The sequence below is a fragment of the Lagopus muta genome, chromosome 5 (genome assembly GCF_023343835.1).
Source record: "Lagopus muta isolate bLagMut1 chromosome 5, bLagMut1 primary, whole genome shotgun sequence".
Lineage (NCBI taxonomy): Eukaryota > Metazoa > Chordata > Aves > Galliformes > Phasianidae > Lagopus > Lagopus muta.
Genome location: NC_064437.1, coordinates 56,521,934 through 56,547,813, shown reverse-complemented (window position 1 = coordinate 56,547,813; position 25,880 = coordinate 56,521,934). Strand labels below are relative to the sequence as shown.

Below are 25,880 nucleotides of genomic sequence, written 5' to 3'. Positions count from 1 at the left end.
AAGCATTTCCAGTTCCCTGACCAGTGCTTGGATCAGGTCTGAAGCAAATGATGTGCTCAAGCAGCATTTTGAGCAGGTTCACCGCCATTTAAGTGGCTGTAATGTTAGTGAAGTTGCCTCATCCACGCATGAAGGAGTCAGCCCTGCCAGGCGCCTTCTCCTCACTAACAACCACATGAGCAAAGCTCCTCTCCAAACACAATTATGTTTTAGAGACCCATAAAACATAAGTGCAGAAGCGCAGCCCAATCTCTTTCTGCATTAGGTGACACTAATTAAATTAGATGAATATTTTTCTATCTAGTAACAGCACACGGAAATCTGCTTCATATCACATCTTTCTTTCAGACAGCATTCCAAAATAATTTTGCTGCCAGCTCTCACACTCCAAAAAGGGCCTTGCAAACCACCCTGCAACCATCTGTAGGAGTCTCGTAACTTCCATCCTGCACTCGAGCACCGGCCCTTTGGGAATCCTGGGCCAGCATTCTGGATCAGAATCCTGGCATCTGCAGTGTGCAGTGTGGAAGTGTGAAATCATCAGGACTCAAAGCCTGACTAGAAATGTCTTCTGACCACGCTTCAATTATATAAAAGTCAATCAAACCGCTACCGCAGTTCTGTTTCTCATGAGCAGCAGCTGAACGGCCAGCAAAGAGCAATTTGCCTGCAGCATTGCAATTGCCTCCGCATTGCTCCAGGGTGTTGGATCATTAAGGGCAGTGATTTACACCACAGCCAACAAGTAGCACTGCTCCTGTAGCTGCTCTCTTCAAGCACAGGACTTGCATGCAGTGAGTGAAAATGCTTACGCACAATGCAACTTCTCTTCAGCTCAATAATGTTGTAGACTCGCTTTTGCTTTCTCACAGTTTTGAGGTATTCCATACAGATACGTGACTTCTTCTACTTTTGAAAAGACCCCACAGGAAGATCTACCAGCAATTTACTGCAGAAACAGAAGGGAAAGACACAGCTATCTACTAACAGCAAAATATTGGCTGCCATGAAGATGGGCCAATGTAATATCTGGTCAGGTTGGACTTGTTTGAGCCCATAAAAAAGGCCGAGAAGAAATTATTAAGAGGCAGCAAAAAACCATACTTTCTGACAACCCATCTGAGGGCAGCCAGGGCAACAACTGCTAAAGGTCTCATAACAAGAGGTCTATCTTTGGAATGGTGAAAAGAGCTGAGCCCACTTCAAGTTGATAAGAAGAGCATGCATGAAGATAAAGCGAGCACTAGGAATGTTGTACACAGTAAATGTTAATAGAGATTTTCTTTACTATTATACCTTCCAATGTATCCAGAAGCAAGCAACTGAAATCAGGACGAGTACTAAGAAACTGCAGAAGCAGAATGGAAATTGCAAAGAAGTACCCGCAATGAAAAATACACGTGTGTGGCTGTCTTCACATAAACTTAAACTGCAGATACAATAATGCATGAAATATGGACTACAAAATACATTTAAAAGACTGTATTCTGAAAATGATGCTCATGTATGTAGAACACAGAGCGTAGCTGTGGACAACACAATGCTGACTACCTACAAAAGCTTCACCCATTCTGAGGGACAATGCTTTGTAAAACCGTGATGTTCCCTGAAGGTCAGGGGATTTGCACCTTCACCGCCTAAGCCTGCTCAACCTCGGATCTAAGCCCCCTGTTACCACTGTGTTAGACACCCATACCTTCTTCTCTTCCTTCAGATGTTTGCAGCATTGACATAACGAAGAGGAAGAGCTCGTCTGAAGCCTGCAAATTAATTCTTCGTGAAAAAGGGGAGTATGCTAAAGGTTGTAATGTTTGCAAGAAGCCGAATGAGACCAGTGAGCTTGCACTTGTGAGAGGTCTCAGAGATCCAAATTGCAGCTCACCTGCCAGGCTGACTTAGAGCCAGTGCTTTAAGTCTCATCCCCTGAGCCAAGCCACCACCTTCACACTGCTTCCCAATGCCTACATCCTCGACAAAAGCTCAAACCACCCTATACCACTGCATCAATTTCAGCCTGAAGACTCCACTCAGCTCAATTTAACTTGGTATTTATCTTCACAAATACCGAAATGAAAGCCTAATTAGACAGGTAAATTTAAGATTGCACTGCTGAATTTTTATAAAATCCCCTCACAAGATGTTCCATTATCTTCCAAGCAGCATTACCACCTTTAGTTTGAGCTGAAAACTTGCCAAAGGAAACGCTGTGATACACTTGAACAGAAAACCTTGTGGTTATTTGCTTCCCCACTTATTCACCCTGGGCCACTGAAGCCCGTATTTACTGTTCAGTGGGCCAATGATGGGTTTAAGCCAGTGGAATAACTCAAATAACCACTTCTACTGCTTCCAATACAAGCTACACTAGCATTCTGTGGCGAATTTAGGCCCTTGCCCCTACAAGTCAATGAAGCTTTGTACTACATTTACACACCTCCTCCTGAGCACCGTTTGCTCCACTCTCACCGTAGGATAAAGCGTTCAGGAAAAGAAAGCAGGAATCCCAGCGGTGACACGCACACACACTCAGTTTAGAGGAGCTAATCTTCCAGCACGAACAAAATGAGCCAGATAAGCATCTCTTTACACACCATTAAGTTATGAGCCTCCTCAATATTAAAGACAACATACAACAGCTGAGTCATATGCAGTATTTATGTGATGTCGCCTTGTCCAATGCAAATGCCCATAGAGAGCCTAAAGATCTTGGTACTGAGAGAAAGCGATAGAGAAGTCTGCGATCCTCAGGCGGCCAACACACATGATTCAGACAAACTCACAAACCTGTGACCTTTCTAATTGCACCTCATGGTGGGCAGCTTGCTAGCACGTGGACAATTCTATTTTGGGCATTGCTGCAAGTTAGCCCCTGTCGGAGAGCCTGGAAGCCAGCATATCTGAACCGTCAAATATCACTGCGCTCCTCACCTAGTGCTCGCTTTGCTCTAGCAAAGACAGACAAACCAGAATCACGCCCAACCTGTCTGGGGTTTAATTATGTCACAGGTATTGGCAACACAAAAGGGCACTACAGAATGGCACAAAGAGACAGCATTCAGTTCTGACCATTGGTGATTAAGCTGTTGCAATGATTCAAAAGGAAAGGAAGAAGGATTCTGTGGAGAGCCTTTGCTCAGGAACAGTAATTCAAAATAGGGGATGGAGGAAAGCAGTGAGGAATAACAAGGCATTTATGTCATACTTCTCCCATTCTAAACCTTTCACTGCCTCCCCAGCTGGATAAACACAACTTAAGTTTCTCACCTCTCCCTGGAAATCACTTATCCAAGCTTTTTCTGCTCCTTGCAAGCTTCGGCTCAGCCCCAACCCTCTACCTCATCCCCTTTTTTTCATTCCTGTCCTGACGCACAAAAATCCCTTTTGTGAGGTTCACGGCTGGGAAGAACCACTGGGTTACAGCACAAGAACCCTTGCCACTGCCTGGGATGTGCACCCAGCTGCCCTACCCATAAACAGTGCCTAAACACAGGGCAGCCAAACAGTGCTGCTGTCTTGATCTAAGTTAGTCAAAATGTGGAGAATTAATTGTATTATCTCCATTTGATTTGCTGCAGTGGCTAATTACCCTTACTATTAGCATTTAATGGCATTCCAATTTAAATATCCACTTTCAAACTTATTACTGTGGACTTGGTGCTAGAATGTGTCACGTAACAAGGACCCTACTGCTATATAAACGTAAGTTGAAGTGCTACTGTTATTTAAAATGGCCGTATTCTTTATGTCACTATCCACTGACCTTTATCAAACACCACAAAAAACCTCTAAGAAAAAAACATTCAGGAAACTCCTTTAAACAGATGATTTCAAAAAATTAAAATATTCAGCAAATGCCTTTCGACAGAAGATTGTGCTGATCGAGATAATTACACTTCTACCCTGAAGCTGTTTTTTGTTTTCATCCTTACCACCTGTATTTACTTTAAACATCTTTGTTATTTGCCCCATACCGGCATTGCAGTATCTGCATTACAGCTGCACAGACCATCTCAGTCTCAGTTTTCCAGCGGTTTGCATTTCCTCAGCAGTCTGAATTTCCTTCCATACTCTATGGTCTCTGAAACTTATAAGAGGACAAAAATCTTGGGGGACTTCAGGATCCAACTCTCAGGATTCTTCAGTTCACTAACCAGCCTGGCTCGTTTTTAGTGCAGGTCTACTAAGATAGGCATTATCCTATCCTCATTCAACACTGACTTCAAAGTACTGTATCAGCTTCACGTGATAGAACTAGGTCATCCTGCCCCTTTTCAAACAAAAAGAAAAATTAAATTAGAAGGATTTAATAAACAGTTGTGATTTTCCAAAAAATTCTAGCCACATTACATTCTTTACCTGACAGTGGATCCTACTCCTCACTGACATCATTCTGCTCCATTTAAATTCTACCATCTATCATGGATTCCCTTCTTCTATTTCTACCTTCCCCACCAGAACGCTCCTGTTGATTTTTCAGTGATACTTTGCAAGACAATCCCAATTTAATTTTACATTTCTATTTTCCCCTCTCGATCAACTTCGCTCTAAAAATTTTCCCCAGAATGACAAAATCTCACCCTTCTGAAATGCCACATCAGTGCTACCCACATAAGCCAGCACATGCCTCTGCAAAGAGAAGTAGGTCACGCTCACCAGTCCCTAGGCAACCACCAAACCTCATTCCCTTGATCAATTCATCTGTATCCCTGTTCATGACGTCTGAAATAGATTCAGCTGGGGTTGCGCGCAGTGGTTTTTGTATTAAAAGATTATTATCCATGTTTAGCAATGCTAAGTGTCCATTGGCTGCATCAGACCACAGAATATTGAATGGCCCATTTTTAAATATTCCATACCCGTTTCTCTCTTCCTCCCACGTACTGTTACACAATGGACTAGTTCCCACTTGTCTCTGGTTTTATTTAATGGTCTTCGATGGATTATTTTCCAGAAATTGGATATCAAAATAATCCCTATACAGTCAAAACTCAGTAGATATGAGTTATACATTCATCCCTTATTAACATAACGTATAGTATTTTTTTAAATGTTTGTTTTTTATAAAAAGTATGAAAGACCATGTGAGCAGAGATATAAGTTACAGAAGGTACCCTGTAGCAAACCGCATTGCCTCACACACTAACAGCAACTGAGCTTGAATATACAAGGAGAGAATGGACCCCCTGTTGAAAGACAGCAAGCATGGTGGCGGAGCCACCACCAGAGCCCTCACTAGGGCAGATGTACAATTTCCCACCATCAGGGCTGAGTAAGCTTCCTTGTAGAACTTGCACCTGGTGCTCAAATCCACTGCTCAGCCAAGGTAATGGGGCTCAGCACTAATTCAACTTTTAAAGTATCCTATGAGCATTCTGACCTCAGTGATGCAAACAGTTTTTGCAAGGTTTCAGCAATCTACAGCATTTCTTGGAGTTCCTGAGAGTATCAGATCCCTCGTGCTCATCATGCACATCAGTGCTACATAAGGAATTTATCTTTCAATTATTTTGTAATAAGGGATCCATTTGAGCACAACAACTGACTCAGCTTGCAGTGGTGCACAGCCTTATAAATCAAATGTTGGTTCTATGCCTTCTTCATATTTACTTCTTGCAGCACCCAAACAGGAAGCGCATCCCAGTTCCCGAGGTACGTGCAGAGAGCTCTGCATCTCAGTGATCTTTCCTCTAAATGCCTGTCCACAGCTTTCTTCATGCATCTGCAAAGCCTGAACAATGACCCAGGGACTGGTTTGTGTTGTCCTTTTACTATTTATCACAGAATGAGTTTTAGTAGCTTAAGAGAAAGAAAACGGCTTATAAACTGCCTCATACTGTTCTTCCCTCTTCCTGAGGATTGTCTTATGGTCATAGACAGAAACAAAGAACAACAAACAGACTTTGCTGTTAGCTGCTTCTACAGACAACTCATGCAAACAGGAGTAGAAAGAGTAGAACCTGCAAACCTAACATTAGATGATAATGGTGGAGAGACTTAATAGGCTGACAGCACTAAGGGATGGCTATTGACTGTACCTGTACATCATATAAATGGATGCAAATATACAGAAGTTAATCATATGTTTTCCTGCTGACCAGACCCATATTTTGATTTAAAATTTGTGGAAAAGCAGGAACAAAATACGTGAAGTATAATGAGAATAAGAATGATGTATTTTTAAAATATGCTCTTGCAGATAGTGATGGGTATGAAACAAATCTTTTCCTATTCTTGACTGCTAAAGAGTCTCTCGTAAGTACCTGCATTAAAAGAAACAGGAATAAGGGAAAGCTTCTCCATATTGATTAAAATCAAGGAGAAGAGCACAGTACTGCCATCTTAACATGTTTGTGTAGGTCACACAGCACGTGTTCTGCAACACCTTAGCATAAAAATGCTAGGAGCGAGTCTTGTGCTCAGCAGTGGACAAAATGGAGAGTACCCTGGCAATCAGCAGGAGTGCTGGCTTGGGATGACAGGACACTGACAGCATGCAGCTCCCAGAGCCTCAGAAAAGGGCTGTGACCCACCAGCAGCCCCGGCCCACCTCGTGGGATGAGGTGACAGACCAGCAGCACCATGTGACAACAGATTACAATTTCACGTACTCTACAATGCAGCCAGCAAGAGGTGAGCTAGGTGCAACAAAGCCTGAGCAACAAAGTCAAGAAACCTCACAATAGCAGGCGTACAGGAAAAGCTGGATTTGTTCCCTCATGCCCCACCGGTTCCAGGACCAGGGGTTTGGGGTCTTGCCTCTGCTGCATGCCTTGTGTTAACATAGCTGCAGCCTTAAAACCTGCTGGGCATGACTGCCTGCAGACACAGCAGATTTCCATCTGTCTTCATCATCAAGCTGTGGCTGTCAATCCCAACAGCTTCACGGGAAACCCTGGTGTTACCAATCAGCTTAGCCTACTGTGCACACGCCACGCAGCTATAAACCATAAAATTATTGTTTTTACAAGGGCAGAGGATTTAAAACTGCCCTCCCCCCAGTTCAGGAAGAGTGAGGCCATTGGACAAAACAAAATAAACATGCAGATGGATGAAATGACGTGCGCCAGTGCCTTGGGAGGAATCCAACCCCTAAACCTACGACAATTACAAGAGCAGGAAAAGGGCATTCTGTATTTCTTGCAGCCTGAGACACACAGCAACTGTCCTTGGAGGAGCAGTTTGCAGAAGGGTCTGTGGAGCCAGCAATGGCAGCAGCATCGTCTGCGTGCGGGGAGACAACAGGTGGGAGAAGCAGACGAGACGAGTTTTCTTTTAGGTGTATGAAGTTTGTATTTCATTCATGCTATTTGTGAAATGGAATAACATCAGCAAGTAGTCATGAGGCCACAAGTTAGGAAATTACATCATATATTTGGCAATAACTGCAGGATATAAATAACCTGAAACATCAAACCTTTCACAGAAACAGATGCAAAAAGGGATTTGCTTGCCTCTGGGCAATTCGCAGTGTGTAACATTTACACATGGATGGGCAAGCTGTTTTTAGCTACCCAGGAGTAAAAAACTAGCAGAACTGGACTACGCGTTCCCACAAGAAGGGCAGCAGGTGATTGTTACACGCTGCAGGGCATAGCAAAGGACATAATTTGTAATGCTCCAAAAGCATAAATCCAAGCAGGAATGTAAGGAACCTATTTCTTTCTCTTCTTTCCCCTGCTCACAGTAGTTACGGGAACATTAATTATCCGAGCACTGCAACAGAGTACAATAACAATAAAATTCTCTATAGCCAACTTGACAATAGAAACAGTATAAAAATACACAGTATATGCATTTAGATTATTTTACACCAATTTGCAAACAACTTCTACAGACAACATCTACAGCCTGATCCTGCAGAAGTAAAAGCACGAGAATCATTTTATTCATGCCGCTTGTCTTATTTAAGGTCCTTGGCTGGAGCAGATGTGCATATATGGTATCAGAACAGCACATGGTAGAGCATATATAACCCACATTAAATTAACTCTGCACAAACTAACATTTATTGTGTCGTTTGTTTTTATGACATAATGACATAGCTCTGTGGACACAGGCAAGCAAGGATTACTGAAATCCACAGGGCATTGGACCACACACTTGTCAAGAGTGACTGGCATCCGATTTCGTTCATTAAATGGGACAGCATGGATACATTTTTCCTGGGCTCCGGAATGACAGCGGCGCAAACCTCGCAGCTACAGAATCTCCAGAATAAGGCACTGCTTGTAAACAAATCTGCCTTTGGACCAGACACTCGGGCAATCTTTAATGCACAACAAACTTCTTGCTGTACTGTCCCTGTCTGCCTTGCTGTATCATTAGAAATTGAGCAGTCACTTCAGTCTGCAGCTCCCACAATTAAAGATCAGCATTGCTAGCCCCAAGATGACTCCTAAAGATATCTGCAAAGACTTTTATTTGATAACTTCGTAGTGCCTTATTAATTTTGCTTAATTCCATTTTCTAGTTTGGGACTGTGCAATATTGGTGTAAGGCACTTCTAACAGGTGAGCAAAGAAAGGGACGATAGCGAAATGGAGGGATCCACCACGAGCAGAACCACAACACTGCTATGTTAGGTAAGCAGACTCATTAAGCCAGCAAGACAAGTTTCTGAAAAGCTTTTTTAACATAAAACCATAGTGCTGTGCAGAAGTGTTCCGCTACAGACAGAGGCTTCTTTAGGTATTAACTGGAATAAGTGCACACAGCAGAAAACTGCAGCTTCTAGAAACATCCCTGCTTGTTTATTCCATGGCTGTGTTTCTTTGTCTCTCATCTACAAAGGATAACCATATGCAGAAGCTCTAAGACTTCGAGTAGTTAACTGAAATCGCAATCACATACAAATAATCATCCTGAAGTATAGAAATAATTTACTGAGGAACAATTTAAACCAGATGACAGCCTCACTGACTGAGGGGAAGTGAATTGCTTCCTTGTTCCCAGCACTGCCATCATTTTAAGATACAGATATAAACAAATGTTTACAGTGTTACCCATCAGCCTTAGCACACGGCTGCCGCAATCACTGTGCCAGGCTTTCCCTATTTTCCACAATCATTTTGCTTACTTTGATCTTCCTCTCTTACCCATTCTCCGCTCGCAGTGCAGACAGAGAACCACAAACGCTATTTAAGTACAGAAATCCTTAAAGTAGATTTCTCTGGTGTTAGTGACTATTTTTAGCTGCACTAGCCCAGAGATGCACTGCAGTGTTTACTAGCTTGGACATAGGTCATAAAGCCTGCATTTGTCATTACCAGAGACCACCTGCAGTTCAGATAAATTATCATCAGTGACAACTGCTTATCACTGTTCAGCAGACAAATAAACTTAACCCTTTCCTATCCGACACAGAGTTCTGAGCACACTGCACAGCTCTGACCCTCGCGGTGCCTCCCAGCCCTTGCATCCAGTGCTTACCCCTACAGAAACATACAGCAGCAATGCTGGCCCTGCATTTACAATCTCCCCAGGCTCCTCCAAGCAGGATTACACACAGAGCCCCAGGGAACCTCCCAGAGATGCTCTCTAAGTTGTCCCATCAGCAGAAGATGAAAGGAAGAAAAGAAGGCAGACCTGAGGACAGAACGTGTTGATGAATATCCACATTTCACATCCTTGCCACTTTCAATATTGTTGCTTCTTAAACTAACCCCACAGATAATTTCAAATTCCGGTGAAACGTCCAAATATTAAACACAAAGCCATTTATTTTGCACGCCATTTTCAAATGTTACTTTCCATCACCTTTGTTACCCTTCATGTCTGTATTAGTTTCTCATTGCCCACCACTGTCTCCCTGTGTCACTGCTGTAAACCCCTAAATTTCCAAAAGAAAGTCTTCTCCAGCCCACTGCTCACACTTTGAGCAGCAGACTGAGGGCAGCAGAAGCAACCAGCCCTGAGCTCAAGAGGTTGGGCAAACGTGAAAGATTTATACATGGTCAGGGCACACCTGCATGATGGTGGGTCTTCTCTGTTCTGTCAGCTGGTGACTGCATGTCAGCCCAGCAAGGTTCAGCCAGTAATAACACAAAGGACAGAGAAATTGTGCGTTTTGTCAAACCAAGATAATTCTCCTTAGGAATAATGCTTTATTGCCCACCATGCTACAAATATAAGGAGGACATATTCAAAGCACAAACCTGGTCCACCTGTACATGTTCCAGTTCATTGCTGAGGAGTTGGAACAAATGACCTCTAAGGGTCCCTTCTAACTCAAGTGATCTATGATTCTATAAAGTCACCCTTGTTTTCCTTCGTAATCCATTCGTAAACTGGGCATCAACAAATAAAGACACGTGAAGGGTACAATTTGGATTTTGGATTGCCTGGAGTGAGAGAAGCATTTTCTCCATGACCAGTTACTGCCAGAAATAAAAACAAAGTTTGGCGCCTTCTTTGTAAGCCTAAAGAAAAGCAGAACAAATTCCTTTTCTCTACTCATCATAAAGAATTCATACTAAATAAAACACAAATTAAAACACAAGTCACCTTGTCTCTAAATCAGGCAAACAGCCTTACCTGGAATCTAAGCACAGAAGACAAATCTGACTTCCAAAGCAAAACAATCACCTCTTTTCTCAACAATTCAACCAATTCAGCATACAAGTCATTCTTGATGACCTTGTGGTTTTTTTTATTTTAGTGAACTTAATTGTTCAGCAATTAGTGTCTAGAAAACCCCAGTTTAGTATATGTACCACTTGTTATCCTTAAATGAACACTACCCTAAATAGTTTTATATGCTAAATTGATTTCTGCTATGGAAGTAAATATCATGATTGCTTCAACTCCTTATAATACTCAATTAAAAACAGTTATCTCCACATCATTCCAAGACCTGTGGAAGTCAAGAGGAAAATTTCTGTTTATTTCTGTGAAAAATAATCATGTACTTTAATCACATATTTATGTCTTCAAAGTGCTGCCTGCTACCTCTCAGTCTTCCTTTTCAATCAGAATATTGTGTGCAGAATTACCAAGCACAACAATGCCAGCACGGTCCCCAGGAGCTTAATGCACGAGCTGCTCAGCCCTGAGCTCAGGGACAAACAACTCAAGAGTCCCTGCACCACTGCAGAGATGGATGCACACTTCCAAGCAGAAGGCTCCCACTATGGATCTTTTGCAAGGAAAAAATGACCAGCCAGAAATTTTATATCTGAAATGCTTGCAAGCAAAATTCCAGTTAGTTCAGATCACATAATACAGGCTGCAGTTTTTCATAGATGGGCACTGCTTAAAAAAGCAAGCTGACACATTCTGCGCTGGCTCTACCTTCCAAATGAATTCAGGTTCTGCGCCAAATCCAGCACATTACATTAATCTTGCCCTGGAACACAACATGGGAGAAATTATACATTGAATATATTCACATATGCACACACCACTCACAATGACCTGCTGTTTGTGGATATTAGTAGCTGGGGCAATAAATACCTTAACAGCCTGCTATCTCCAATTTCTATGAAGATTATTGTACTCTACTCTTTGGAAAGCACTTTGGATAGCACAACAACAACTATGCATCATTCTCACATAAGTTTGTCCTATGGAGGTCTTGTGCCACTTCTTGCATTTCTTAAAAATCCTTGAAGTGAGTGAAGTTTCAGGGTGTCACATTCTACTGTTTATTGACAGAGTTAAATACCTTCAAAATCCATGTTCCAGTCAACTTGGCTCGAAGAGGACTTGGAAAAAGCAAGACTTTGTTAATAATTCTGGAGTTAACTTGTGCTATTGGAACATGAGTTCAGCATGCTCATAAACATGATTGAGAAAAATACGTGGCACTGAAATGAGGATGTCAGATTTACTGCTGGAATGCACTGCTGCACTTCACCTGAATTACTTCAAAGGGAAGATCAAGATCACTTTGCATTCCAAAACACCCAAAGAAGTGCCATGGTCTCCAGAAATCTTCCAAACACTGAGCAGAGCACATGGAAGGTGAACAACAATGAGGTGTAGCATTGCCCTGAGGGATGCCTTTGCAAAAAGAGAAGAGGTAACTCACAAAAGCTAAAATGCTTTCAAAGCTCAGATCTATTAAGAGATGAAATATTACATTATGTGTTAACTTTGTTAGAATTTGCTGGTTAATGTAACTTTCACTTAATGAATGTAATTACTTCCATTTACTGCAATAACAGTTCACTTTCTGATGAACAGAATGGAGATCTCCAGCCCAAGTGCAGCAGATGGTGCCCCAATGGAAACGTGCAGGGAGTAAGCAGACAACTTACAACCCTCTTTTTGAAGATCAGTACAAAATTTCCATCTTACCTAAGGTAACCACATCATAAGTCAGGCCCATCTCTTCCAGTCATCAGTATCTTTTTGTGCCATCGTTAATAAATCCCTAATCCTCCAAGTCCTGGGGAAAGCATCCCATTCAGTTTTGGTGTACCCTTGGTAGCCCAAACAGGCTCATTGTGTAACTTGCTGACTAATTTATCCAACAGGGAATGAAAGGCATAATTTATCCAGCGTTCCTGCATTACTGCCCTGGGGCAGACACTCCAGCACAGAAGATTTTCAGATTATCAACAGAGGATAAGAGGAATGTCACAGCCTCTGCTAGTCTATGTAGGGTCATTTATCAAAAAGACAGCTGGGATTACATTGCTATGCTGCCTTCTTCTAAAATAACAAAAGGTACTTGAAAAATATTTTTAAGAAGTTGTGTTTATTTTTCAAAATTCAACCCAGTTTGAGCATGCCATTGCCCCCACTGATGAAGCTGTTCAGGCTGAAATAGCCTCAGAAGCACATTGCTATCCCCACACACACCAGATGTTTGCAGGATGTACAACGAGGTGTGCTGTTCATGGAGTGCTCTGACAAAAGCCAGAATCAAGGATTATTGCCCCACTACAACCCTGGGTTGATCCTTAGGAGAAACTAGAGTCCGTTCTCTTGGAATGAAGGAGACTCCAGTTTCAGGGAGACATCTGGGCAATCTTGTGAGCAACACAACAGATAAACGCTGAAGAAGAAAAGTGAGCCACTGACTTGAGGAGCAGAGGAGTTCCCTGCTCTGTATCTCAAAAATACAAGGGGCAGACAGCTGCATAAACAGGAATGGAACTTCAGACTGCAGCCCTCTGTCATTAACAAGAACTATTAGCTCTTACCCAAAGGTGAACAAATACAACTCTTACAAGAAAGAAAAAAGTCTACATTAGAAAACAAGCAGTGAGGAAGATTAGTTTATTAAGGGTTTCACTCCAAAGATACTTATGCACCTGAACACAGGTAAGCACCAGAAAAGACACATGAAGGAGGATGGCTGTGAGGGACATCCACATCAGCACAGCTCCAGAATGAATGCTGCACTGAACACATAAAGAAAACCCCAGTGGGACCTGCAAGATCCACATGGCACAGCGCACGCACGGTGCACAGTGCAGCATTATCCCAGCAGCCATCTGAACAGGGAAAACATCTGCATTTCCTCCTGTTTACATAGCTACAATTTCTCCTCCGTGAGGGAATTAGGTGCCCCATCTGCATCAGCGCTGGCCTGTGCGCAGCTCTCCTCAGGAAGGCATTTTTCTCTAAGAACAAAAGCTGCTTTGAGAGCTGAACTTGAAGCCATTCTGCCCACAGTGTACTTCAATGAGGTTTACAAAAAAAAAAAAAAAAAGAAAAAAAAAGTCAGCTCTGCTACAGCTTCATTTTCTTATTAAAGCAATATTTACAGATTGGTGAACACACACCAGAGGGTGAGAAGATGAGTGCCCAGCTCTAAGTACAGCTCAACACCACAAAAATAATGGTAAGCCAACATTTAAGCACCCACAGCACCAACACGTGTTACACGTGGGTTCATCCCTTCTGCTGTGCATGACTTGGCCCCACAACGCATATTTCGCATCGGCTCTGCCCTGACTTTGTTCATACTGAGCCCTTGTAAGAAGATCAACAAGTTCTTAGGAGGATACTAACTTGCTGACACAACAGAGCCCACACAAGCCACAATTTAACTCAGTGTCCTCAGCTGGCCACATTTTTCTAGAGGAATTCCAGCTCTCGCAAGCCTTCGGAAAAGCAGGAGACCAACATGTAAGAGTCTGCAACAGCTCACTTGGCATCACACTATTTTCTTCTATTTATTCATTTTTTCCCCCCCATAAGGTTTCCATGTGACAGAATAGTTATTCTGCAACTGACACCACTGAAATACACAACTTTGCATACATTACCCGCTATGGTACAGCACAGAGATATTTCAGGCCAGCTTAAAATAAACTGGCTGGAACACAAGCAATGGGGCTGGATGGAGCAACGCAGAGCTCTGCCACAGCTCCATCACCCCAGCAGAGACCAGCAGCACCTGGCACAGCCCACAGGACCGGCAGGTTGGACCCATGCCCTCCTCTGAATCCTGCATCGCTGCTGCACCGGGTGTGAGTGCAGCAGAATAAGGCCTTAATGTACCTAAAGGGTGATTTACTGCTGCTGGGGGGGAAGAAGAAAAATGTGCATTTCTCCACATCGTTCCAGCTCAGGAAATTTCACTCTCAGGACAGTCCATCCAGGATACAAAAATTGCAACAACTGGGAAAACAGGAAGATGAGAATCAAATTAGGCATCTGAGAGAGAAAAGGGCTTTAGAGTTGTGGCAACAGCTTTGAGTTTTAGCAACTGTTTTGCAAAACATTCTACATCCTCAGCTCTTTAGCCAGAGTGAATATATGCAAAGCATCCTTAAACTGCAAAAATTAGAGAGGGTTGGGCATGAAACTGCAGACAATGCAGGCAATATCTGAGCTCGAAAGAATTAAAAGCCTGCATGTAGAGTTTAGTTCCAAAGAAGCCCACACTCGATTCCTCACCAAAAGCCAAGCTCTCCCCAGATGCAGGGCTCTGTTCTTTCTGGTAGTAAAGCACTTCCTAAGCACTGCCTTCACACTACCACTTAAACAAATCATACACTCATGTGCTCTGTGCATGTTTTCTGATCTGCAAGACCAGGATTTCCTGAAGTGTGCTCAGAAAAGAAACCATATGGGAGAGGATTTCTTTCCACACGCATGACCTAATTTAATTTTCAGTTGCTTCTGTATTTTAATAATTTTTATGCTTCAGTTCAATTTTTGTTCTGTTTTTATTCCCCACTCAAGAAAGGAATCTAGAAATATTAAGGGTAAGTCCAGCAAAAACTCACAATTTATTACAGAGGCTTACTTAAAAGAAAAAACAGCCTCAATGGATTAATGTATTTCCTTTCCCACAGCTTTTCCATTTAAACCATAACTGTGCATATTTACCGCAGCGTTGCCATCTGCCATTGGCATTGAGCTGACGCATCCTGCACAGGGACAGCAGCCAGGCAGGACACCCATCCTCCTCAGCATGGTGAAAAGGCACTGCTGACCAGCAGAGGAACTCAAGTCTTGGTTATCCCAGCCACTTATCCCAATCAACAGTCACATTTTTAAACAGAAAATGCTTAGGAATAAAAACCCTGGTGGCTCATTGTCAAAAGCTTTAGTCAAGCACCATGGGTAGATTTGCTCTCCTCTTAGCAGCTCTTCATAGCCGGTACAGTGGGAAAAGAAATGGCCTATGTAGGCAATTGCGTTCCCTTGTATGTAAAGCTGTGCAACCAAGATGGAGGGACCCACTTTTGGCAAGGTCAAACTGAGCCCACATAGCTGTTAGAGTTTATCTTTTGAATCCAGTCCTTTCAGCAGAAGTATATATAAACATGCACATTTGACAAGACGGGAAGTGTTACTGATAGGTAAGTTGAGTAAATGACACTGTATTCACCTTTAAGTTAAACTTGGAGTCCAGAGATTCCTGGAAGGAATCAGCTTGCCACACTGTCACCCCAAAGTGACAAACTCATCCACTGCAGCCGTATCAGTTCTCCCAATAGCTCAATGACTTCTTTGTAACCTTATCTCCAGCCTGAGCAAACCTGTCCAAACTGAAGAAAGCTTCTGCCCAAATTAAAGAAAGGACGTAAAAGCCTGTAAGTTGCTTCCACATAGTTAATTTGCAGAAAAGGAGATGCTTCTCTCCTTTTTTGGGTCCACTTTTTTTTTTTCTTAAATATCACTCTACCACTAGCAAGCCAAGGTGACTGCAATTTTGACACCGACTCCAGAAGTTCACTGGTTTCAATAGAGTTTCACTCTTGGTAGCTCTTGCTCATTTCCTTTCTACCGCTTTCTGCAGAATTAGGAAGAGCCCCCAAATGAGCATGCAACAGGCTGAGATATGCAGCATCAAAACAAAACACAGCTGTCTGAACATCTCAAGGAGGCCACTGACATCCTGATGGCCCTGAAAGGCTGAAACAGGTCTTCAGTCTACTGGGAAATAGGGTTGCTGCCACATCAAACAGCAGCAATACAGCCAGGAAGGGATAAGAGAAATCCCAGCGAAATCCACGTGAAGTGGAATGTTGACTTCTAGAGGTTCGGGTGACTTGGTCACCTGCTTCTAAGGCCGACAGCCAAGCTCTGTGAGGCAGATGCTTATTCACTAGGAAACTCAACTAAACCTATCAGTTTGCAGTGCAGGAACCACCAAAAGCACGCAACCCCAGATACCATCAACAAGGCTTTGCACTCAAAGCTGCGGCTTGAACATAAGTCCTCCCCTACCCCCAGCACCACGAGACATCCAGACAGGTGACTTTGCCTTGGAGCTATTCCCATCAATGACCCATATCGATTCTCTTCATGCTCATTTAGAAGGAAAATAAACGAAAAAGCAAGCCTTCTTAACCCTCTGCAATAAAGCTCATTCATTCCCATCTCACGCTGAGATTCCCACGTGCAGCACACTAGTCTCATCTGTCATCAAGCTGCAAGAAAAGTCCACAGTTCTCTACAGGCTAGGAGGTAAGAAAATGACTTTTGGTCAAGATGGTCAGATGATACAGCAACCTCATCCTGGAATCTCGTAAGAAATATCAGCCACTGCTGTTCATAAGCACAAGCCTGGTGTGGCTATATTCAGTTACAGGCAGAGCGGGATAATTAAACAGCTCACGATATGGAAGAGCTAAAGCATGTGCAATCTTATTTATGTTCTCTGCACCTGTGTTTTCTATGGTTTAAATTCTAATACTGATCTTTTAAACTGCACTCAGGGAGTACCCCAGTTCATTCAGAGAGAGAGAGAGTTATAAGTTCTATTTTTAAGCAACATGCAAATGAAAAAGGGATGCATCATACTGCAGAGCTGCTCCAATGGCCAAATATACATCGGGAAATGACTACTGAATAGTTTACAATTTAAATTGTTTAAATGGTCTGGAGGCAATCGGAGTATTCCCAAGCTGCTGTGCACGGCTGTTTGGCTTGGCTGTGTGACTCCTTTCCTTTGTTCTCCCCACGTTTGTTGTCCCTTCCGTCGTGCTTCAAATCGCACTACTCAGTTCACGGCATTGCGGAAACCTCTTGTGCTCATCTTTCAAACCGGACTGCAAACCCTCCCGGAGCAAAGAAACCACACAATCCTTGTTAAAGCTCTCTAATCCTTAGCAAAGTCTTTGAGGTAAAGGCAAACCCTCCCGCTCCATCTGCACGGCAGCGCCGAGACCTCTCAGCTGCGGCACGACCCAGCGACAGTGGCACCGATAGCGCAGCGGGACGGCTGCACCGTGCCCCACCAGGGACACCAGAGCCACGCAGCAAGGTGGGTACACAGAGGGGTCAGGGCAGCAGCCATCCTTCTTTCCTGTGCCGACAGATTGCTCCTGCCCTAAATACTGTGCAAGAGAGCGCCGGCGGCCTCGCGCTGTCACTTCGCTCTCCTTTCACTTTCTGCGCGCATTATAACGGCATCCAGTAACAATTATTGCATTATCTGTAATTTCAGCCCTTATTTCGTTATCCTTCACAGATCTTACAGGAGTTAATGGATATTTCCCAGCTATTTTTGCTTTATATATCCCTGGAAAAAAAAAAGAAAAAAAAAAAAACCAGAAACATCTATAATCAGTTTGGATATTGAACCTAACTTTCTGAGAAGTTTGAGTTCTAGTCTCAAGCTCCAAAAATCTTAGCCTACAAAAATATATATATATCTATAGAAGGAAGATGAGACTGAATGATCTGTGTCCACATAGGGATTGTGAGGTATGTAACCGTCCTATTTTACCATTCAGTTTTAAAGGGCACGTAGGACACAGCCCTGCTTGTGTTGAGAATGCTTTCCCTAAACTTAAAGGGCATACCTTGCTCTGTAAAATGACAGATTTACAAACAAACAAAAAGTTCTTTCCAGATAACTCAGCCAGAGGGAAACAAAAAGTTTCAATCAATGTTTACAATTTCCATGGAGTTGGATGAGACCTCTAAATGTTACCTACTCCGATTTTTTTAATTTTTAAATGCAACACCGAAATCACTATGAGAATTCAAGCCAACCACCAGTTGACTTGTGCATTATAATACGTGCACTGATGATCGTTAATGTTATTTAGGTATTATTCATTCCGTATATTCCTTCAACACTCTAAAAATGCATATACATCAAATAATTATTTGACGTGAAAGGCACATATTTTTCAACTCCTGTAGTATGCTGATATTTAACTACAACATCAAAATGCTTTTGCATTTGTTACCCATATCATTCGGACACCACATACTGAAAACAGTGAGGATTTCAGTTTATGCCAGAATAAATACAAATATGTTCACCTCGAAGAAACAGCAGTCACGTCTCAGCATAACTCCCCATAGCCTCACAAACCCCTCATCCCATTAATTCCTTGGGTTTGCTTCCCCCACCCCAGGCTGTCATCTTGCCCTGAGCCTTGCAGTACAGAAATAGGCATGACAGTTACTTAAAAATTTACTTTGAAAATATTTGGCTGAAAGAGGACAAAAGCCTGTTGATTCATGCTTAGTTTGTTGGGTCTTTTTTTTAAACCATTGTTTCAAAATCAAGTCGTTGCTTTTGCGATTTTGGTTGGTTTGTTTTTAAACATACACCACTAATTTACTTCCACAGAAGTAACCCACAGAGGGTGACACAGCATGAAGACAGTCAGATGTGAAGACAAGCTGCCATTTGGATTAACACAACTGTTCTCGTCACCAGGATCTCCCTCCCACCTCCTAATTTCAAAGCCTTCTCCATCGAAAATACTCTGCTTCTTGAGAAGCAGCCCTCCAGCAGTCCACTCTCTGCTTGCATGATGGAGTTTCAGCATTTGCAGAACTGCTGTTAGCTGCAGCCAGCCCAGCCGACACATCAGCTCTACTTTGTTAGGATTTAAAGATTCTCTTTGAAGGAGACTTAACGCAAAAGAGAAAAACTGAGGCTTCCTTTGTAGGAATTGCAGATTTCTTCCGTAAGAGTCACAGTTTAAAAGTTCTGAGCACATCATCCAAAGCTGTACTCCTGAACAAGCAGAGGAATCTCAGCTGACCACGAGAAGCCCCAAACCACAAATATCCTTAATGCTTGGGATTTGCCGTAAAAATGAAACAAGAGCTAAAGTACTCCACTGCCTCCTGCTCGGCACGGCACCTCCCCAGCACACACTTTATTTCCACACTGACAGCACGCAACACCTCAGAAAGCTTTACACACCTTACACACCACAAGTGCATACACAAAGCTCACCGACGAGTTTCAAGAACATGTCGTTACAAATGCAGCTGTCACCTTCCCAGCTGACAGCCTTCCTCCAAGATTTTATGTTCCAGAAACACAGATGGCTGTAATCACTTTTTTTTTTCATTAGGACTACATAAAACACACTGCAAAACACGTTCTGAACAAGAGTATTTATTTCTATATTAAAAATACTGCACACATTAATACGCAGTTAGCTGGGTGCTCATTTAAATGAAACTTGGAGGCAGAACTTCGTAACACGCTTTTATTACCACTGCTCCCGATGTCTAGAAACATGAGAGTCAGTGCATGGCAGCCCACTGCCAACAGAACCAAAGAGATAAAGCAATAATGGATGCCCAACAAGTCTTCCTGACAGGATTTGCAGAAATATAAGAAAAGCTTTTTGGGAATGGATGACTGAATTCACTAACAGCATTTTTTTGCTGAAAATAGAGAGGTGAATAATCAATGAGAAAGTTTAGAGAAATAATTCTTTTTGTTATCTGTCCAAAGTCCAAATTTTACATTCTCCATTCACCAGAGGTCTGCACAGCTCTGGCACCGCACTCTGCTAAGGGTTGGTTGGTACAGTGATGCACCTGAGCTGCTCTCAGTGCACGTGGCAAGAGAATGCACAGCTGTTTCAGGCACAACTTGTTTCTGTTTCATACACTCTGTCTCACCAAAATCAGCTCAACCAGAAGTCAGCTAGCCAAATTAAAGGCATAAGTGTAATGCACCTGCTTACAAAATCCTGACTGAGTACTGGAAGGAACTGAAAATTACAAGACTTTTGAGACTGTAAATACAAAAACCAGACTAAGTAACATCCCAGAGTTATTAAATGCATTTTTCCAAAGGAGAAGTACTGTTCTGCCTTTAGGGTGCAGAACCCAGAACCTCCCACAGAAAATCAGCCCTAACGCCAGACTCCCATGCTACTCAGAACCCCTGACAGCCCAGCACCCACCAGAAACCAGCCCAGAGAGCAGCTCCCAGTGCTCGGAACTCCCAGGTGCTCCCCCAGCCATGTCAGCCACACAGATGTGATGCATTTTTACCCCTCCCCACATCCTGTTCTCTAAAGCAGATGCGGGGGCTCCTGGGACTCTGACAGACAAACCTTTGTTCACTCTTGATTGGAGGGCGTCCAAGCATTCTTGCTAAAGAAAATGGGGTTTCTATGTTTCAATTGTGCCTGCAAAGGAAGAAAATCACCAATTCCTCTGGCTTTCCAGCTGCCGGCATTACCAGTACCTCCCCAGGTCCAGCACTTGGTTTATTTTCAGGTTAGTTTTATTGGTTTTCTCTTTTAACGCCAATGCATTAATATAAACAAACTTCCATCAACATAACAGCTCTGGGGTTTAAGGTCTGTTGATGAGAATTACTTGTGGAACAGTGTGAAAAGCCCACTGCTGGATGAGGTCGTGCACCTTGCAACTGTATGGAGTACTAAGACAATACATTTATTGCTTTAATAGGATTTCTGAAACTGCATACTTTGTTTACTTATGAGTCTATGATGTATATGCAATGGAAAGAAGTTGACTGTAAAGAACTGCTCCAAAGCACGATTCCCAATTACACTGGTATAACCTGAAGCCACTGTTGAGACTTAACATGTAGATAAACTTCCTGTCCCAACAAGGCAACGTTTGAAATCTTGTGAAAGGAGTAATTCACAGCTGAAAGCCTTGCCAGGTTTGCAGATGAGCTGCCTGCAGCAGTCATGGCGGAACTGGGACTCTCATCTCACAGTGCAGTCACTCCAGGCTTTTGACACACAGTGCTGCACCCGCAACAAGGCTGGGGCATTCTCTTTGCTACTCCACTTATAGGGAAACATTATCTTTAAAATCCAGAGTGACTATGAGCAGTAAAGTCTGCTTAAAAAAAAAAAATATATATATATAAAACCAGAGCTAGTATAGCTTTCAGTCCAGATGAAAAAAATAAACATGTATCTTAGCAAAGGACAGCAAAGCACCCTTAAGGAATCAACACATTCAGCACTGTTCCTGTGCTCTGCTGTGTCACCCAGGTGATACACGAAGAGCAGAAAGCCAGGTTTTGGTATGACTGAAAGTCACCACCACAAGCAGTAACATACAAAACACAGGATGCTGTAGGGGCTAAGCTGTACCTCCCAAACATTTTGACTGAGGATATGTGGCTTAAGAAAGAGATCCCAGCTCTCTGGTGGAAACGCACAGAGGATCTGATGGGGACCAAAGGATCTCATTGTGCCATGTATTTCTTTTTCACCTTACCCCTAAGTGTGCATGGCATGTTAAAGAGAGGTGAACAGCACTAAGAACAGCCAAATTCCCTCTACGGCAATTTGGCAGATCCTTAACCAGCCAGTACACCAAATACAGACAGTACACTTTTTAGCAGGTAAATATTTCCACATTTACTTATGCACCGGGAATTAATCTCAACTGAAATCCACAGAACCAGTGTTTCAGAGCACTAGTCTCTGCTGCTAGATTTATACGCTTTTATAGGAACGTTTAAGAAATCCACATAGGAAGAACCATAAACACCCACGACAAGGGCTGGCCGGGTTGTGCGATTCTGTTTTATTATTGTTTACTTAAAAAAAAAAAAAAAAGTAGAATTGTGTGTACCTAATACAGGAGTAATGCCCCTGGGAATGACTGCAACAAGAAATAATGGTAATAAACAAAACACAACAGCGGCGTTTTCAGCATTGTCACTCCAGGAACAGAGGGATTGTCAGATTGAAATTTATTTTGAGTTTTTAATATAGTCCCTGTTTTTCAAGCAAATCTGTAACTGACAAATTATCCCTTCAGGTTTAAATTGAGGAACATCATCAGCTCCCCTTACTGAATTTTAACACTCAGTAGAAAATACATAAATTCACACATTAAAGTCCTGCTGAAATTTCACAAGTGGGTCTTTAGGGAACCGCATACAGGTTAAACACCTGTATTGGGTACAGTGATTCCTTCCCTTTGCCACCTCCCTGCCCAGCAAAGGAAATGCTGTTACCATACCAAGGAGACCAAAAGCAGAGGGAAAACAGCTGTTCTGCCAAAACCATCTATAGATTTACCCAAAGTCTTACACACAACCCCTTAAGAGATTTTTTAAAGTTGATTGTCCTGATTTGCTCTAGAAAATTGAACTGTCTATTGCTGATGATTTGTTTGTGTTATTTTGCTCAGCTTTTAAATTCCAACAAATAAAGACAATTAGAACCCACAGTTTTCAGTTATGCAGATGTGTATTACTAACAAACTATGCAATTAAGTGCTCTGCTCTTCCAGCACTGCAGCATCCAGGAACAAGGGGCAATGCCACACTGAGACATTAAGAAGTTAACAAAAAGTTGATTGAACAATGTGAACAATAAACCCCATTTAATTAAAATATTCCCAAATGCACCAGAAAAAAAAATACACTTATCCTGAATGTTGACCTTATAAAAATAGATAAAAGAACAAGTGTACATAATACTTGCAAATTGTTTCTTATTATTTAACTCATGCATTTAGCACATCCCTGTTTAACAAAGCCAAGTGAAGGTAACAGGGTTTTCCATGAGCTGCTGGTCCCCCTTGCAGAGCTATCATTTGCACCCCCAAACTGCCTAAGCCTTGCTAGGAACTTTAATGAGCATCCTTAAAAATAGAAAGAATTTACATGACTTCTCCTATCTAGGCATTTTAAATAGCAGCGCTATCATGCAGCCATCCCAGGTCCCAGGAGGGACAAAGATATGTTGTCAACAAAGAAAAGGCAGAGATAATGTTTTCAGAGGTCACCCCCTGACCTGACAAAATCCAGGGCCTGATATTGGCCTCCATGTCAAAAATAGACCATCTGAAAGCAGCAGCAGCAAACACTCCCGCCGTTATCTCGCAGCTCCTTGTTTTGCAGACCGCACGGAGCACTTCATGCAATGGCATCTGAATCTGCCGTAACCCATCTGAGAATGGCTTCTGTGAAGCGCATGTGATACAAAGCACATTTCTCAAGGGCAACAGGAACAACAAAGAGAAACAAACTCTGCCGTAAGCCCCTTCTGTTGGAAGCGTAATGCACAGGCACAAGGGAAGCATAGATGCTGTCTTTACAAAGGCCACCACCGCTCCATTCACAAGAATTAAAATCAAACACACATCTAGTCCCCCACCTGCCTTTTGCTAATCCACACAATACTATCACCCTCTGGAAGCAGAGATACCTCTACCAAACAGCTAGCAGCCGCACACAGCAGTAACATATCCTACCACTCTTTGTTTTTATGGACGTACACAAGTACTATTAATTTCTAACCACAACTCAATAATTGCAACAAACCACCACTGAATTAAACAAATACACTACCTTTTCTGATCCATTATCTTTGCCGTTTCTCCTTCTGCTGACTGAAGCTCAGTGGTTCCCCATGTCCTTGTTGAGCGCCGACTGAAGTCTGCAGGGTTCTACTGAGCACTGACCGAGCCGGGGCAGCTTTAGCCTCCTCCAGCAGGAAGCCCTGAGATAAGCGCTGCCCTATGGAAAGTTTATCTTTTGAAAGGGAACAAGAGGCTGGAACTGAAGGCTGGGGCAGTCTGTAAGGTAACTATTTGGTAAAGCCTGTAGATGAATTATGCAGCAAGTGCGTTGACAGGGACAGTCACTAGATGCCACCAATTGCTAATAAATTCATTTCAACAAACAGGTTTTAGACCCAAACTTCTCCACTGCAGATTTTTAGTATTTTGTAACTGAACTAAAGATACCAGCTTCAATTTCGTAAATAGAAAGCAGGAAGCTGCTGTTGCTGAGACGACAGCCTTCTTCGCAAAAGAGCAGAACAAGTACTTTTTTTTTTTTTTTTTTAAAGGCTGTCCTACATAAGAAACTTTTCTTCCCCAAGAAAAATCTCTGGTTTCATTTAACAATAGCAAATTCTATCTCTGGATTCCATAAGCTGAGCACATAGTAGCCTTTTTCCAAGATTATTCAATAAAGAATCTCCAAGGTGTTTCTGAAATTCACGTTCTGAAGCCAGGCTCTACAGACACCCCTGAAGATGCAACTCGTTCAGGAATTGTGCGCTGTGACAAGAGCACATGGCTGCATGAAGACCTTCTCACCATAAGGAGTGAAGAAGGATGGTTTTAAAAACTGCACACGAGGAACAAAACATTAAAACACAAGTAGACAAGTTTACTCTTCCCAAAAGGAAATACTGATATTTAATAGAAAACTTTAGAAATAACTAATATTTATCTTTAAAAAATTTATCTTTAAAAAAATATTTATCTTTAAAAACCTTCTGGTTCAGTAGGATTCTAAAGGATTAAACAGTGAGAAAAAAGTACTTAAATCCCAGGCTAAAAACCATCTGCCTGCAGTTAATGAAAGGAGAGGTATTGCTTAGCAGCAACTCGCTACTCTCAGCTGACAACGTCCCAGTGCAAAGTATAACACACCTTAATAAACCAGTGTTTTCCCACAAAATCTGCTCCCCAGTGCACATTCCCTCTTATGTAAAATATCGTCTTCACAAATTTAGACAAATGAATTTGTAATTTCTAAGCCTGGTTTACCAAACAAAAAACGCTCAACATGAATACTGACAAAAAAAAAAAAGTCGTGGTTTTTCCTGCAAGCACTCTGAAAAAAATAATTCCAATGAGTGCTGTGGAGATTCAGAGACAGCTGAACAGCTTTGTTTCGTGTATGTTCAGCTTGCAGCAGTGACAAGTTTGACCTGCCGGTCTCCCATCTGGAGACTTCATTTGCCACAAAAGCAAATTTCCACTTTAGCAACACAGTTTGTGTTTTGAAGTTGGCTTTGTTTGTTTGTTCCCTCTGCCATACGATCTTCTTGATGATATACAGAGGAAAATATGCTTTCCTTCTATATACATACATATAAATAACGACATAAGAGAGCAATTTAAAATAAGAACAATCCAATATTTCTCAGAAAATAACAGCTACTTGGATTTATATTTCTGCTTAACACGTCAGGAGAACAAGCGCCATAACAGCACATTTTTCAAGAGCAGAAATACAGTTAAGTGAGCAAAAGGGAGCAATGATATGCACCAACGTGAGGCTTGTGCTTTTTGCTCAGCACCAAAACAGAAAATATCCAATTACAGCAAAGTTTCCTGCTGTGCAACAGCACGTCGTTGCCGGCTGACAGATAACCACGCAGCTTCACCCATACCATCCCCACCAGCTCTTCATGCAGCTCTCCTTGCCACCCAACCATCCGCCCGGAGCTCTGCACACA

General features: G+C 42.4%; 1 protein-coding gene across 5 annotated transcripts in view; it reads right to left on the bottom strand.

Moving 5' to 3' along the window:
* Nucleotides 1-25,880, bottom strand: part of RBM20 (RNA binding motif protein 20) — a 93,810-nt gene that overhangs the window by 49,036 nt on the left and 18,894 nt on the right. The window contains exon 1 of one of the 5 annotated variants that reach the window (XM_048944214.1): nucleotides 23,975-24,482. The exons of the other annotated variants lie outside the window; for them this stretch is intronic. Within the exon in view, the coding sequence (XP_048800171.1) occupies nucleotides 23,975-23,988 (14 nt within the window). The 5' untranslated portion in view covers nucleotides 23,989-24,482. Of the gene's footprint in view, nucleotides 1-23,974; nucleotides 24,483-25,880 lie in introns of those variants that run through there. 5 annotated transcript variants of the gene reach the window in all.